General features: G+C 35.2%; 1 protein-coding gene across 3 annotated transcripts in view; it reads left to right on the forward strand.

The window, feature by feature from the left end:
* Positions 1 to 18,363, forward strand: part of LOC132910170 (protein timeless homolog) — a 249,470-nt gene that overhangs the window by 6,006 nt on the left and 225,101 nt on the right. For all 3 annotated transcript variants that reach the window (XM_060965687.1, XM_060965685.1, XM_060965686.1), the window contains 4 exons: positions 665 to 798; positions 868 to 1,018; positions 1,122 to 1,202; positions 8,828 to 8,925. In XM_060965687.1, the coding sequence (XP_060821670.1) occupies positions 665 to 798; positions 868 to 1,018; positions 1,122 to 1,202; positions 8,828 to 8,925 (464 nt within the window). The remainder of the gene's footprint in view (positions 1 to 664; positions 799 to 867; positions 1,019 to 1,121; positions 1,203 to 8,827; positions 8,926 to 18,363) is intronic.

Consider the following 18,363-nt stretch of genomic DNA (forward strand, 5'->3'; position numbering starts at 1 on the left):
AATCGGCTCGAACAACGAGGGAGCTATTTCTCGTACTTTCTTGCTTCTTTTCGACTGCACCTCCTCCCATTGCGTCCTCCCCTCGCTCTTGTCTGGTCCTCCTCTTTTCTTTTTCGCTTCTTGCTGAAATAAACAACTTCTATCGACCTTCCGGCCGGCGAAATGGGAAAAGACGACGGCCGTTCAACTTTTCGCGAGTTTGACGGGTTTTCCACTACGGAAATGTAAGGTCGGAGCACCATACCGCGATATCGTCGTTACTTTGACGTCTTAGTGACGCTGACGAAAACAAGACTTGACGGGTGCAGCAAACTTCCTTGCTGATGTTACGACTTGCAAACTGTACACACAACAGAACTGTATTAATTTCACGGCGGGTATTGTTTCATTTGAAGCGACGCGGCGTTTTGAATGAGAATCTTATTGAACTGTAAATATTCAAGTATAATTGGGAGACGAATAAATAGGTATAAATTGACACGTAGATATTATTACATTATAATACTCAATATATCTACGTATATATAATACATAAATAAAATTTCATAATTTCTTTTTAATGAAATAAATTGTAAAAACTCTATTCTTTTGTTTAATTTTTCACACTTAGTTTAATTTTTAATTAACCCTGTATGTATTAAGTGGAATGTTTTTATTTTTTTAGACAATATTTGATTGATCTCACTACAACAGCACACATCTTCTTAAAAATGTTGAGCAATTATTGTGGGAGAAATAAACGTAGTGTAATAGTCCAGAAAGTGAAACCAGCACGACACAAAAGAACAAATAAAAAAAGTAAGAAACGAAATATTATTTCCTCTCAATTTAAATAAGGACATGCTTTATAATATCAAACGTAAATAGAAGCTGTACAGAAAGAACAACCTCCGGTTCGAAGCTTAGAAGAACGTTGGGACGAAGTTAGTCCCCAACTATCCACTGTAATGCAAGAAGGAACGATACCGCAAGTTATACCATTTGATGCAACGTTGGATGTACCTATAGATGATCAGAAGTATGTTTATATTACTTTATTCGATTATAACGATATTGGCAAATTGAAGTTGAATGCAAAGAATACTCTTATTATGTCATGTTGGTCGTTTCTTTGGTTTCAGAATTGATGCAATGAAGAAGGTCCAAAAGCTACTACGGTCGAAGGATCTGGAGCAAGCTATTGGACTTATTCGTGCAGCAAGGTAAGTGCACTATTTGTTTTGAACAGTAATTCTATGAAAATTGTTACGTATTTTCAAAGATCATCTCATAGAATAATTAGTATTTATTTTATAAACTGATCCTGATATGAATGTGACATGTTAAAATAAGTGTCACTGTTATCGATTAATATTCTTCCTACTGTCGTTTGTTTGAAATAATACTTACTTGAATATGATAACCAGTTCAAATTATTGACATTATAAATAGAGAACAACATGAATGAAGCATGAATTTAAAAACAAAATTAATATATTAATGATAAATAATAATAATGATCGACCTTGTACCTTAATTTGCATATTTTTATGTATATATTTTTGCATAGAAAAGAATTAGAAACAATAAAAAATAGTAATTAAAATCTTAACGTTTTATTAGTGACATAAATATCTGTGATCGTAATTATTTAATACGTTGTCTTTAAAATTTCACGCTTGGAAGAAATTTGATGACTCTCTTTAATGTAGCATTAACATTTGTGCGATTGTGGTAGTATAGATTTCATTACTTCTGTTATCTTTAGTGAATATATATAAGAAAATTGTAGTACAAAATATGGAAGAATGTTTTTATTAACAAAGAGATCCAATATTATCACGTCCTTCTTGTTGGTATGTGGTATGCATCGCGAATATACAATCTTTTTGCCACAAAAATCTACGAGCGTGCTAAAAAAGTGATTAAAGTTTGGCCTATTTCACGCCGTCGCGTCAAGGTATTCGATCAATTTCCATGACGTCCTGCCTCTAGGGAGTAACTTCTTGATGTGCGCGCGATATGCATATTAGTGAAAGTAACTTTCTCGTCTTTCATTTGTCAAATAAAATAATCTCAGTATTTTAAACTGTTATTTCATAGGCTGGAGTTAATTGACCTGTCCGAAATTTTATTTATAATGAATCTTTCCTTATTATGTGGAAAAGCTTTTGATTGACAATTTACAGTTGACCATCACTCTTTCTTGCAATTTATTATAAATCGATGAATAAACTAGCTTAAGAGATTTTAGTATATTCATCATTCATCATTCATTTAGTATATTCAATCAAATATCGCAGCCTGAACAATGATTTAATACGAAATAATGGTATTATAATGTATTTGTAATACATTGTATTTCGATAAAGTATAATGAGTCAGATTTAATACAACATATTGTACTACAGTGTTTGTAGAAATTAAAGAGTTAATATTATACATAGTAGAAATTAAAAAATTAATATTGATTTCTTTTTTTACGGTGTGTTTACATTCATAATTTTAATAGCCCAATTGACTTCAGCGTATGAAGTATCTCTTTAATCGTATTAAAGGGATTAATTTCATTTCACAAATATAAGGCGGCGTGGTTAGTTCTGCCAACATATCGCACACATATAGAAGTTCCTAGTTATTGCACACCATGCAATGATCTTGGATATCGTCGTACCGTGAGATAAACTTTTAATTACCTCTGGAACAACTTAAGCCTTTAAACACCTTTTTAATACATTGACAGTTTGTTGTTGTAAAGACAAAAATTGTGTACGTGTTATCTAGGATACATATTATGCATAATACATATTAAGACATAACAAAATTTGATCTTTCTTTGTAAGAGCTGTGATATGCATCATTTAATGCACATGTTCATGACATACACAGATATAAATTGTCTTTAATTTAGTCGCTTATTTTAGCTATTGTGTTTTATGAATTTAAGAATTATCTTATACATGTATATTATCATATCTTATGAAATTCATTTGTATTTTGTAAGTTGTCTTTTTGAAAGCAATAATATTATTAATAGCAATAATATTATTTATGATAATTAAATATTATCATAAATTTTAGTTATATTTGTTAATAAGCAGAGAACAAATTTATGGGTTAAGATATTAAAATCTGTTTAAAACTAGGCAGTTTGTATACCATTCTATTCTCTATCTCAAGAATTTTCTCTTTAATAATTTTATAGTAATTAATAATATCTTGTGAAACAGGGTTTGATACACCCTATATTGAATACTACTGAATGTAAACATGTATGTAATTACAATTTACATGACTGTAATTAATCACATCGATATTTATTCATAATGTACATACTATTGCATAGTAATGAGTTTCCCTATATGCCAATTTTATATTACGTAATTTACTCATAGGAATAGCTTAATTATTATCGATTTTAGACAAATCGTTAGAATGAAAAGCCGATGAAGTTACGGGAAGTATTTAATTGCATTGCTGTCTGTCATGCTTAATCTGCGAATACAAAAAGCGATTTTTTTTAACTCCATTTGATGTGGTTATGTACAATGCTCAGGGCTAAAAGTGTCATCTATGCGAAGAGATGTATAAGAGCCACGGAGCTGAAAATAGCATTCAGGTTGATGACAGGTCACACGCGGCGAAATTTCTTCGCATTTGACTCACAGCATGTCTGTGGTCGACCGATCATTGATTCATATGCCGTAAACCAGAGGCGAGAGTTTCCCAATGTATTCAACAAAATGGTTTTGGATTTTTTTTGTTCTTTTTGTTCTTTATGCTAATCTCTACCTTTTTCGTGGTTGTGTATAAAATATATGTTAAAGCTGCGAGCTGAGTGGTTCGGAATATCTGTAATATTGTATAGGCACATAGGTAGTTTGCTAAAGCTTTATTTTACCAAAGTTGTTACATGCTAAATGTGCTGTGTGTAGGAAATCCAGTTTAAAACATTTGTCCCTTCATATTTCCAATAAGCAGATATACATTTGTAACCAAATCGTAATTTTGTTAATTACAATATTGTACTATTAATAATTTACTTAAACGATCCTAGTTCCCTTAGTGATACTTATTTTTTACGCTTTAAACTTGCCGCTTGTATGTATTCAGACATTTCAATTATGCATTCCTCTATTTTCGTTCAACTGACTAAATGAATTCTTTGTTGAATGGCGAAAGAAGATATGGCATATTAACTTCATGCAACATGTCGGTAGTACTTTTTAAGAACAAAATATCGAATATGCAAGGAATCGAATGTATTCAGTACTGAAAGCTCGTGTTAGTGACTGTCGCTCATTTAATCGAAGTGTTTATATTAAATTATTCAGAGAGGCCTGTTTCATGGAAACATTTGATTTTTTCAGCGTTCGTTTTCTTTAGAAGCCTGGGCCAATTAATTGGCTAGCTGGCAAGTGTTTACTCTTCCACTGATATTTACATTGCATTAAATCTGAAAGGGATGGTCCGTTCTTGAAATATGTCAATGCATGTTGGTTCATCTCAATGAGTCCTAAGCGGTACTGAACCCTGTCCCTTTGAAGTGTTCTGCCTCTAAATATACTCACGAGTCTTTTCCCTTCGTTAAGTTGTTTCTCCATTCCGTCCCATCGATCCTTCTGGCTGGTAGCCTTAATCGCCGCTTCGATGGTTTCGCGGGAGCAGTATACTTTGGAGATGAACTCGTTGACGCGAAAATGAGTTCTTTGCATTCACTTCGCCTTCAAAGAGTTTCATTTTTATAACAGTGCGTCAGTTATATCTATTCTTACAATTAATTGCTAGATTAATACCTCTTTTGTCGATGAACTCGTTGATGCGGAAATGAGTTCTTTGTATTCACGTTGCGTACAAAGGGTTTCATTTTTATAATAGTACGCCGGCTATAAATCTATTTTTACAATTAGTTGCTAGATTAATAACATTTTTGTCGAATACCATATTCATCTATTCTGTATGTATTGCATTTCATGGAAAATTAACCAGCTAATTAACTTTATAATACATATTTAAATAAGAAGATTTTCAATTACGCAATTCTTTCTGATCTTAAAATTACTTCAAGACACGTTGAAGAAGTATCTTAATTTCAGTGAATGAGATTTCGTGCAAGTTAAAGAGCTTTCGTTGCAGTTAACACACGTCTCAAAGGCACTAGAGTAAAATTGCCGAAACAAAAAACTGCTTCATCGTGAGCGGTCTTTCTCGTAAAGCCAGGGAGTTATAGCCCTTCCTACAGATTTTTCTTTAGGCGGTATCATCACCGCAGTACTTCTACGTAGTACTTTAGGAGATTGTTCGTAATATTCCATCGTCCATTTTATGGGGTAAGCTTTGCCATAGCCGGTACACAATGGAAGCTTCTGGTTCATGCCGACCTTGTGCATACAACGGGATAAAAGGAAGCAGCAGACTGTTGACTATGTAGCATATAGAGGTAGGCTCGGAATAAGAGATATTAATAACACATTTCTGATAATCTGGTGGTATTACGGTAAACACTATAATGCTTTGAATTTCCTTTTATTCGTATATCTACGTAGCGTAGGTATAGCTTGCCCTTGAGAAGCATGGAGAGTTTCCAGTGATCGCGTTCCGTTTGCCTAGCAAATACTCTCGTCGTTTAGATACTGACTCAAATCCTCTAATTTTCTACTTACACCATCTGCATCGGTGCCACCGGCAAAGTGTGCTGACTTTGGTTCAGGCTTGGATAACTCAAAGTCGCAGGATAATTAAGGAGAAGAAGCGTAGCTTTTAGCCCTTTTCGTGTTAAACGAGGAGGAGTAAGGCGAATAATCAACGAAGTCTTATTTGCGTCTTAAAAGTTGGAATTTTCTCTGGTTTGAGGGGTAGATTCTACCGCTGTAATTAGAAGCAAATGAAAATTGCCAAATTAGATACATAGGTGAAATTACAATGTTCACCTAATTTGCATTGCATTTTTTAAATTAAAACATTGCCGGATCATTACTTTTAGAATTTTGTTGCGATTATATTTGATTAAAAATGTAATATAATAGTCGTAGAATATATTTTTTATTGATAATCGTCTAGATTTATAGGATGATACTATCTGCAGTATTTTTGGATCGGTTCTTTGTTATATACATCTTTCTTGTTATCCTAAATTCGAGATTTAGCAATTTCTAAATATGTTACGAACGATTCGAGCCTCGAATAACTTAATTCCAAGCATTCTTCGATTTCGAATTGAACAAAGCCAATCTACCTCCGATAAGTTGTGCTATTCTGACCTCGAACTAAGAGATGAACCTGGTCTTGAATGTTCGAGTGTCAAGGGCGAAAATTGACGCGTCGAAATTATTCGTTCCGTGTCTGGCAAAGGAGGTAGTTCGGACGATGGGATTGGGAGGTTGGTTGAGGCGCGTCTGAGAGATTCCATTGTCGCGGGACTTCAAATCGGGGGATAATGGGGATTGTATGGTACTGGATTTCTATTCAGACAGCCAGCAGCAGCGACCCCATACGAGCCACTTCTTCTGCCCTGGGGACAGCACGTAACCTCCCTTCTCTCCTCGACTCCCTCCTTCTGCATCTTCACCCTTTTCGTACCCGCTTATTGGATTCTCCCTCCAAGTCAGGGATTTTGCACTCTCGAAAGTAGCCAGACTTTCCTGACCTGCGGCTTGACATGCTCCATAAACGGATTAGGTTTTGTTGTAGGGAAAATGAGATATGTTTTGCAATACGTTTTTAGTAATGCGTACATGAAAGTATTCACAGATGTTAATGCTTGTACATTTTGTTTCTTTATTAGTCCTTGTATTATGTAGAAGAAGTGGAGATATTGACGAAGACAATTTTAAATTGCCAATGCTGTTTTTTAATATAGTTGCTGGGAAAGATAATTCTTTTATGGAAAGGAAAATTCTTTTATGTAGGTTTATGTAACTAAATAGATAATTTAATATTAATAATTATGCGATTGTTTTTCGGTAAAATAAATCATTCATAACGGAATGATTAAGACCACTAATACTGACTGTATGAGAATTATCTTCATATTGTATCGTACAATCTATATTGTAACAAGCAAATCGAATAAGGAGAGTGCAAGCCCCGGAGGATGCTGATTCGGCTAAGCTTTCGTATAATGACAGCACCATTCATAGGTATTATTATGGTAACATGATAAGCTGGAATTCTGAAACAGGGTAGCTATATTTATCGAGCAAGTAGTGTGCCACTATGCACGTCTACTTCTAACGTCGACTTCGTTGTCCAATCACGTTTCGTCGTCTCTAGCGTTCTCTTTGATGATACTCTCCTTTCAGAATATTTCTACGTGCAGCAGTTTTTTAATGAAAATTCAAGGCAGGTGAAGACTTCCTGAAAAGCCAGCCACCATCTAGCACAGGGTTAGGAATCTTCCGCCATTAACTACACCCTTTTTCATGAGTGTTCCGTCAAGGTGAAGGCGTGATTTTAGCTTTGTCCTCTGGTCACGTACAAGGACTTTCTCCTTTCCTTGATGCTTTTGGATTCTCACAGGGAATAGAACTTTCGTAAAACGGACAAATTCTCTCTCTCGCTCTCTCTGTTCCTGACTCTTATGCTTTATGAAGGACGATCTTCATGCGAAGCAATTAGTATTTCCTCCACTCTGTTTACCGAAGGCAGCATGTAGCTTTGTTTCGTGTAGCTCATCTTCAAATTAAGCTTACCAGTTCCTTTTATTACTCATATTTAAATATTTAACAAGCCTGCTTTTGAAATGTCAATTCCTATCTCTTGCTTCCTTTCTTTCTTAGTGGATTTACAAGTAACGAAAGAAAATTTTGAACATCGTTTTCTATTGAGATTTGCATTGAACGAAAACATCGATGAGATAGTGTTTTTTTCTAAGATAAGCTTGGAGAATAAATTCAATGAAATTTGAGTGGATCGCGAAGCAGCTGTGCCATCGTCTCCCCGAGAATCTTTCTTCGTACGGTTTTTTATTCATTTTCCACGCTCGGAGCTGACTTCACCACCTTCTACCTCTGGATATTTTAGAACACAGGCACTTCGCGGACGTTATGCATGTATGTACACCGACGACGACGATGGCCGAAGGTAGATGGAAGAATAGAGGGTTGGGCGTGAACACTTGACGTAAGCAGCCGGATGTTGGCGTAGATCGCGGTGAGGTTCTCGTACTCAAGGGAGCCTTCTACGAGACCCATTGAGATTGCCACTCGGACCTCTTCTCCTATCTCTCCCTTACCCTTTTGCTACTTTTCATCGTCTCGTCTTCCATGTCGTTGCTACGTATGCTACTCAAGATAATGAAACACGTCATTAAGTGTCTCGCTTTGTTTAATCACGCTAATCTCATTCCGCAATATACGTGTTACTTCTTTTGCCACGTTCGCATAAATGTTAGAAGACCATGTCGGGGAAGTTTTGCAGCCATGGAATATTTTTAATTTTCCATATTTACAATTTCCCTGGATAATTCTTGGAGTGTATTTTAGTTTAAAATTCAAGAGAAAGTTACATCTCGTTAGTAAAGGTCGTTTTTATGATTTGAGTTGTATATTCCTACATACATTGATTTAACAATATACCTGTTTCTTTTTGTAATAGAAAATTAACTAAATTTTATATGAAATATATTTTCCTTGTGTATCGTAAGTATAATACAGTACGGTTCTACTTAAAAAATAATTGCAATATGTTTTATAATGCTTGAAAGTCTGGCGAAAAGTTTTTCTTTAAAGCATTTGAGTATATGCATAAGCAATATGATATTTAATAAAGGATAGAATTATCGATTCCAAGCTTCTTGTTGTAATAATAAGGAAGGAATCTTGGCTGAATGTAGAAAATCATTTCGCAGGGAAGTCTGGCCCGAGAACGACAGTTTCGGAAGTGCTAATATTACGTCGGGGGAGGAGTTTCTAGCGCTACGGGAAATCTTCTTCGCAGACTTGGGTGGTGAGTAACATTTTTGCATCTGGTCTGAAGTGTTTTTGTTTGGTTTTATACAATCATATAATATATTTGAATCTGTCGGTTGCTTAATAATTAAAAAATAACAAAAAATCAATAATCGTAAAATTGTCAATTTCATGTCACGAGCATGAACATTTTAGATTTTTCTTAAATATCATAGTAATTATTTTAAATATACACACCTTAGAAGTCAAATTTGTTATCGTCGCGGCACGCATCTTAAAATATTTTTTAACCTTGAAACGGAGGTGAAAGCATCGTTAGTTGTAATCTCTCTTTTCGGTTTATAGATTTCCAACAATTTTTAGCACATAGCATGATATAAATTCTTAATATACATGAGAATTTCGATCGTAGTAAATTGGTCCTCGAAAAGAAAACTTAATTCCTGGCTGACACCGTATCGCCTCGAATATCGTTTAAATTAAATTCTGCAAAATATCGTGCTAATGAGATTCTAGGAAACGAGACGACATACATATATTTGCAATCTCCGGTAGGGAGCTTGAGATAAAGTTAAAACTTCGTACTTTGAAAGCAGTGGCCGTTAGTACTTTTTGCGCGACCCTCTACTCATCTTCCCATGGGGATTGCTTGTATAACTTGAATTTATCGAGAAAATTATATTCTCTGTATACATAGAAACGCGAGAAACTTGTGGGTGCTACTTTTGGTGGTGCATGATTATAAGGTGAAAAGTCTCTTATTACATTCGAACATGAAAGTAATAAGCTGGTCAATTTAAATTCGCGGAAATTTCGTAACTAACCGAATTTATTGAACTAAAATCTGATTCCTTTTATGAAATTTTCCATTGATTAAAGACTTTACGTTACATCTTCTTTGCGGTCAAATGTTACGTTGGTGTCAACGTTCAAAATGTCGTTTTATTTCATTTGCACGTTATGTGCATTCTTGCGTGCATTCACACGATGCTTTATGATAAGTAGATACGGGAGATTAACGCAAATCCTCCGAGTACGAAAATTCTCCGTAATCGAGCATGCACTGCCCTATATTTATTTACTCAAGCGTTTGAAATTTTAACGTAATCGCCTGGAGCTTGTAATAAAATAGTTCTACAACCGACGGATTCAAATATTCATTCTCACCTTTCTTTTTTCCCTCTTTCGCTTAAATTTCCGTAAGAATAAATTAACGAGCTGCTGGATACTCGTGCTAAGAAGATATTAACAGAGGAAAAACTTATAAACACGTAATTTTACTCAAGGGGAACACCTGCGGGACCGGTTGTAATAACTGGCACGTACATCATGACACAAATTTAATTAAATACACCCTCGGTATTCATTTCACGCTTCTAATTTATGTATGAATAACTATGTTGTGTAACCACCGAGATTTCATGACGTTCCATCTTCCGGAATGTATTTATCTATGTTTATTAACGGAGCAACAATGGCCATACCGCTCTGAACGTTTCAATGGGATGTTATGCCTTTTCATTTCGATTCTCCTCTTTGTGTCTTTTGTGACGCGTCGGCCGCCTTTCTTAATGAAAATAGATTGAAATACATTATCACAGAAGAATATTTTAATTAGATGTACTAGTATAATGATTCGCGAAATATGGAATTGTCAAATTTTCAAACATAAAATCAGATAGCTATTGCTACGAGATACATTAAAAAATTATTCTTTTGAGAACGATAAAGTAGATACTATGTTATATCTTGGGTTAGTTTGACGTATAAATTTTTACTTACAATACGAATAAACTAAAATTGGTTACGCTTTGCGCTTATTCTTTATTTTTGCTATTATGAGCGTAATGCATATTGCTTAGTTAAATTGATTGACATTGATCGTGTAGTCTGTTGCATATGCTTTCCTCGTTAGCATATTCAGTGTTTTCAGTGTTTACATGACGTACAGATGCATGTAGATTTAGTAGAAAGTAGATGTTATACAATTATAGGACTTTATTTTAAGGAATATGTGACAAATTTCTTCAACATAAATGAACAAAATTAAAATATCAACATTTGTCTCATTATTAATCGAACTTTTATGATTTCAAAAATATTACGCAATATTTGATGTATATTTTACTGTATACACATGTTTGTATGTAGATATTTCGTGCAATTAATTCGAAGTTACAATTCTCATTCAATTTTTTTCGAATTCGCGTTTCTGTCGCATTAATTGCGATGTTAAATAATTTCTATTCGTTTCTTTCATTTTACATCATTTAAGTACATATGGCAGGAATATTTTAGAAGGGTTAAGTTATTGCTAGTTGTTATCTCGACCTGCATGTATATATCAGAGGAACTGACTGGTCTTGACACAGACTAAAAAATAGAAAAATGAATCGAGTGCACGGAACAGGAAGAGAAATAGCAACAGGGCACGTTCAACTTGCTATTATATATTTGAATCACAAGGTGTGCTTCATGCAATAGAGCGAAACGAAATCAGCTGATTCTGCGCCGAGTTCGCATGATTCGATCGTTGCTGTTCCTCGTTTCGCCTATGCTCTTGTACTTTATGCACACCGGTACTTGTATTTTGCAACTTGGCCGTGTCCTGATGCGTTTGCATCTGCCGCGCATAATGGAGCGTCTGTTCCGCGTTGATAAAATGTACTGCAAAAATCGGAGTATATTTCACGAGATAGACCTGTCTCCTTTTTTGTTTTTACACCAAGATAAACGTCCCGCTTACGGCGAGAAAAATTAGTCGTCAGGGAAATCTGAATTTAGTCGGAAACTAGTATAACTGCGGGCAGTGTACAATTTTTTCTCTTGATCATGCTACATTTTACAATTTTATTACGGATATATAAACAGAAAGGGATTGATATCCTGCGAGTAAAATTCGAACAATCGGTTCGAACGAAATTTTTTCCCGATATCGATACTTAGCTCTATTTATTAAGAGAAAAGGAAAATTTTACAAGCAAGTATACCTATATATTGGACGAATTTGCTAGCGACAGCCATTTGGCGTGTAATCTCTCTGATAAGTATTTTTTCTTTTTATAAATAATCGGTGATCGATAGAGCCGGATATCTTGGAGCCAGTCGAAAGGGTTTTATTTATACATGTCCTTTATGTTGCCTTGGAATGGTCTCCGCGTAACATTTACCAAATATACGTTTCAGCGAATACTACTTTCGTGTGAAGTATTGCAGTACAAGCAAGGAAGATGCGACATTCTGCAGTGCAATTTTTCTCTCGCCCTCGCGCGATTCTAACTTGTTGGACTGAATACTTGATGGATGTATCAGAATAAGGAAACTATAAGTTTCCCACTGGAGGTCGAAGGTTTGATGAATGAAAACCGAATTGAAAGTCTCGTCTGTACCTTAGAGTGGAGCTAGGAACGATAGAATTTACATGGTACCCTAGGAACGAACCCTACCATATGTCCGCCGTTCATCTTGTTTTCATTCTTGCCAGGTTTTACGCTCCATAACTTAGTGTCTTCCAGCAAGGTATCTTCTGACCTTTTTATACGTTTTGTTTTATACACCACTGGCTCGAAGCGCGTGTAATGTTTCACTGCTTGGCTCGGGTTCTTTTAGACATGCAAACCGTACAAGAGGGTGGCAATCTCTCGCCGATGTAGTAGAATAAGCTTGTTTACCTGTTTCCTCGTCCGTCAGATTTCTATCCCTTCGAAATCACCTTTGTGACAGCTTTTTCGGGAAGGGCTTCTACGTGCATCGAATGACGATCTGATCACGTTAGGAATTGTGTTTCGATGATGATAGAGTGCAAACGAGGCCAGGAAAGTTTTGCATTCACCCAAGTGTTCGTATATTCAAATTTTATTTCAGATATTCTGAATTGCACACCATCTCCTCAGTTTATGCATTCACTATGCAACGTTATTTAATAGACTTGGGGAAAAAAGATTTCCATTATGGCAATGCCAATATTTTTTTTACCCACGTGATAATAGCTTCGTGTACGTATCTTAGTTGTATATACACCTTGTTATTAATTATTAAACAATTTAGTGACAAATTACTAAAATGTGTAACGAAGTATTTGGTTGGCGATGTTGTTGTTTCATGAAACTCAAATATTTACTAGCTGTCTTTTAGTCCTAGATTATTTATTATATTTGTTGAGTACTATACTATTAATCATGTACGATATATGTATATGCATAGATACAGTTGCTCACAAAATTCAATTCAAAAATGCATTTTATTGTAGAATTACGTACATTTACAAGCCAATAAAAAATAATTGAATTTATTCGGTTCATTAAAGTATTCCCGAAAGAAATGACAAAGATCTAATGTGCTCAACCTACAAAAGTCTTGAAAGGAAATTACATCAGAATTTACGAAACTTTTGTCTCTATTAACGTCTAAAAGATATTATGTAATATTACGTTGTATCTGCCTTTTTGTAAGATTTTATTTTATATCCTTTTATCTCTCCTTTTATGTGTAACAAGTCGTGTTATTTGTGAAACTAATATCTTTGTTATGATGTTTCACTTTTAAGAGATGTACGTAAATTTTTCTGTCTGATAATATACATTTCGCGACAATAATTTTTCAATCTGTCAAAGTTATCATGAATCTTGAATGAGATAATAGAAGCATAATTGAAATTACGAATTATGAACGTAAATAAACTAGTGGAATATTGATTATTATTTCATTTCATAAATTACATCATATTTAATTTGTCAATTCCAAACGAAGTTTAAATTAAAAAATGAACGTATGTTTGACATACCATACATCTTGGTCCATTTTATTCTGTAAAGACAAAATTTATGCTAGGAAATCGGAAATTGGGAATACGTACGCTTCGCTTGGTAAAATTATTTTCTGATTCGACCAATCTGCTAACGGTTTTCAACGTACACCAGTCTAGGAATCATAACTTGGAAGAGTATCTCTGATTGCATCAAAAGTATGGTACACCTAAGAAACGAGATCAGTATGGTACGTTAGTGAGGTGGAAAAGTGGTTTCGAGAGACTTACCTGGAGAGGTTTATTGAAAAACTTGTTCCCTGCATCGAAGAAATATAAAATCGTAAAAGGTCTCCCCGAATTGTGTGGAAAATAGGGACGACCAAACTACTGTGCTTCCAATATTCAGGTTTCTTCATTCAACGTTCGTAGACGCATGACAGAAATATCATTTACCCAAGGACCAGGTGAAAAATGTCGTACAATTTTTCATGTAATTGTTCGCGTCGCTTTTTATCCTCCTGTCGAATGTTATTTATTATCAAAGTTCTCTCCGATTTATTTATAATCCTGTTATTTATGAGGACGGCTCGGTATCGTTAATTTAATTTCTTTTTTCACTTTGGAAATCAGTATCGACGAACTGTCACATTTTCGATAAAATATGAGCTATCATCCACACCCGTTACAGCCTGTCGTTGAACGATGTTGGGCAGAATAACCAGTCGATCGCTCTTTAGCACTTTTATGCAAATGTATCTGGAAAGAAATTTTATTATCTCTAACCTGGCAAGTAGCGTGTGCCTGTTTGCCCGTTCTGCTGCACATTGCTCAAGAAACAATGACCGGTTCGAACCGATCGCTTTGAAACGCTCGAGGTGTACTACAGGCGGAAATTTACACTCTCGCTCAGTTGGTTGATCACCACCATATGTCTACATGTCTGTATCACCCTGACGTTGCGTTGCTCCTACATGCTAGAGGACGAACCGTACACCAATTTACCTAGAATCGGTGTAGATTGTTCGCCTTCCACTGGTCAAATTGCGATTCGCTGCATTACTCCATGAGATTATGGGACAAACCAATCTGCAATTCGCTATTAAATTCACCGACTCTGGCTTAAATTTACAATAGCGGCAATGCTATGCCTGCGAGCTGTTTCACGTTCTACTGGCATAGTTTTTGGAATAATGTTTTACAATATTAGCGCAGAGATTGAAATTATATAAAGATTTGATCATGAATCGGGATTGTTGTTGTATAAAATAACTTTAAAATTAAATTGCTGCAATTGAGTATTTTAATAATTCATTACATTAAGTATCTTATCGAGAGTTATGAAAGTATCGAGCTTTTGATGTCAAATGTCTATGTGTTCTTAGGTTTCATAACTTATTCCATTTGTCACTTCAATGTAGTGTGACCGATGAGTATTACTTTCACGTGCATTGTTTACAAATCATATATTCGAATCGATTGTTCAATGAGTGGCGATTGTCACTGTTCGACGATATGAGATTATATCAGCTTTAACTGGAATAATGACAATAGATGAAGTATAACTTTTGTTTCGTGAAGAAAGGATAACGCGTTTAAAGCTATCCACTTGACATTTATTGGTGTTCAGGTGTCAGCCAGACAATCGTGATGTTAATGTTTCTTTTTCAGGCAATTTCTCTCCTCTGGATGGCACAATAACTCTTTCAGTAACGATCTATAACCATTAACACGTTGAGAAGCACTTCAGCGGTTCTCTGCTGTCTGTTTTCGCTTTCTCCCTTTTTAAAGCTTCCTTTCTCACGTTTTTACACCTCATGTAAATTCTTCTTACGAAAACGGAGGACGTATTCCGGAACAGTGTCGCAATATCTGCTTCATAGCAATGACAATTTCTCTCGTTTCCTTTTTCTTTCGCTCTCGTTTTAAGCTCGTTTGGGGGCAAATCGGCCACTTAAAAAACGGGACACAGAGAGTGGGGGGAACATTCAACGCTTCAGTACACACTCGTCGCTATCTGAACCTGTTATAAGCTATACAAATGGTATGCAAGAGGGGCACCGAGAGTGCTTCACCCTTACGTAAGCTGCAATGCGACGATTCTCCCCGCAGCTAGTTAATGAAGTTATGATTGAAGGTTAAATTCCATGAAATTGCCCCGGTTAATGGCTATGCGCCTCGCTATGAATGCAAATCAATGTTAAAAATTCGGCGTGGCCACGCTGAGAGGTTTACTCCGAAATAACGATTTTTTTAACGTACCTTTGGGAACGGTTGCGCCAATTAACCCACGGGAGATGTTCAGTTATATTTACGAAGGTGCCTCCAGGTAATTAACAACGCTGCGTGAAATGATTTAGGGAACTTTCGTATCCCAACGAAAATAAATGGGGCAGAATTGTAAATTATCCTTTTCCATAATTTATATGACAATCGTTTACCGCGCTACATGGAAACCGGTATTTGTTCTTTCGGGTTATTTTCCTCCATATTTGGTTCGTAATGAAACGTTCTATATTTTTACACAGTTTTTCCTTTGTGAAACTAAACGTTTCGTTGCTTCGTATTAATATGCGAAATTGACTGTTATTTTCATGAAAAGTATGCAGTGCATCATCTGATTTTATTATAATATTTTGTAATATTTTAAAATTTCATAAAAACGTTTCCTGTAAAATTGCAGTTTTGTAAGTACGTAAGTTACGATACTCTCGTTTTGTCGAAAAGGACGTCGAAGGTTTTTTTATTTTTTTTTTAATACTTCACTTGTTTATCAATCTGACTTTATTCCTGTCAATTGGCACGAGACTCGCAACGATATCTACATAAGGAAGTGAAGCAGACTCGAGAGACATTTAACAAAAAATTATTTTGCATTTTTAACTTTAACTTAAGAGTTTTAACTTAACTTAAGAATTTTTAAGCTTTAACTTAAGAATTTTAACTTTAACTTAAAGAGAGAATTTTCTTTATATGATTTTTAACGATCATAAGGGACGTTTCTCATTGTAAGTCATATTGAATTTACCTTCAAAATGACTTTTCCATTTAGTATCATTTTATATCTATAATAAAAAGATAAAGGAAGTGTCTTTTTTATTGCATCGTATCAAGTCTTTCTAATGCAATAAGAGTGTCATAACCATACGTTATTCTTGTACTCTGCATTAATATCCCAGCCAAAGCTGTACAACTTTCGTAGGAAACATTTCCATGAAATCTTAATTATGACAGAAATATTTTAGATGATAAAATACTCCGTAAATTTTACTATGCACATAGCGTGTCAAATGAACGACCATATTCCAGAAGGGAATGCAGCAAGCATAATTTTAGCATAAATCAACGAATCATGCGCTGGTTAGCGAAATATTAGCAACAAATACCTGAGCGGAAACGTGGGACGGATTAAGTTTATTTCAACATTAAAATATGTTTCATAAGTACGATGTAATTGCGCAGTCAGAGTTGTAAAGTGAGGTAGGGAGGAGGGATTGGTGGAAAGAGAAACGAGAAAAGAGAGACCGGAGTCGTTCGTGTAAATAACAGAAATCTTCCCCAGGTCCAAGGTCAAGTGCTTTCTATAGTACTTCAACCCTGGCGTTCCTGTTTTTCCACCGTTTTGCACTTTTCTTATTTCTTTCTGATGTGCGGCGAATGGAAACACGGTGGATACCTTTACGTTTTTCAGACGGTCGCGCGCTGGCTAAAATAATAATGTATTTGCAAGTTGCGTAGAAATTGAATAACAGTCGTGTTTGAATAATACAGATATGTAAATGGAAGTTGGACCAGCGTAGGTACGTGGTGGCAAAGACATAGACGGCATCATTTATATTGTATCCGAGCCATCGTATTCTCCCGTTTCCATCGACAGCCTTTCGAGCTAACTTCTAGTTTTCTTTGTTTCCTTCTCTAATTTCGCATTTATGTGTCTTCTCTATCATTCATATCTTTCTTACACTATGGTTATAGTGCGTGAGTGTTCTGATAAACTGTAATTCCAAGGAATACGTCGTAATAGTCGAATCAAGTATAGATTCTTATTGGTGCATCATCCCCTGACTTATGTTCTCTGGATTTATACCTGCATTCAGATGACGAAATAAACTTGAAAAATTATAAGGAAATTATTAAAACCTTTATAATTTTATACATGGTTCATAAAATTCATATATTCTATGCTGTATTAAAAAATAAATAAAATCATTTTTGGATTTAAAATCAAATCTGTGCAGTAGTGCACATAGTAAGTGGAAAAAAGTATATGTAAGTAGTTTATCTTCTAATTAGTTTAAATTTATATAATCTGCTGATTTTATTAAAAAAAAAGGAATAGTATGTGATATTTACAATCACTAATTGATCGTTAATTCGTATACTTTGATCACATTCAAATATTGTGACTGCTAATCAATGAAAATATCCGAATACTCACGAACACTAGTGGAAGTCCGAGGGATGACTGTATTGCATAGTTCGTCAGAACGCGCATCCGTTGTAATCATAGCCTTAACGAATTTCTAGTTGGACTTCATAGTTTGTTTGTCTCGCCTCTATTTCCAAGCCGTTGGCAATCGTAACCTCTACCAGCACCTTTTTCACATTTGCCTCTTTCATCAAGTAGCATTGTTTATGCGTTCCTTGATCCGAACTGATTCTTTCGTTTCCGTTTCTCCCTTTCGAACAAGACGTCCTTTCTTCAGGCTCATTCTATGTGCTCTTTCGCTT

The sequence above is a fragment of the Bombus pascuorum genome, chromosome 8, assembly GCF_905332965.1.
Source record: "Bombus pascuorum chromosome 8, iyBomPasc1.1, whole genome shotgun sequence".
Classification (NCBI taxonomy): Eukaryota; Metazoa; Arthropoda; class Insecta; order Hymenoptera; family Apidae; genus Bombus; species Bombus pascuorum.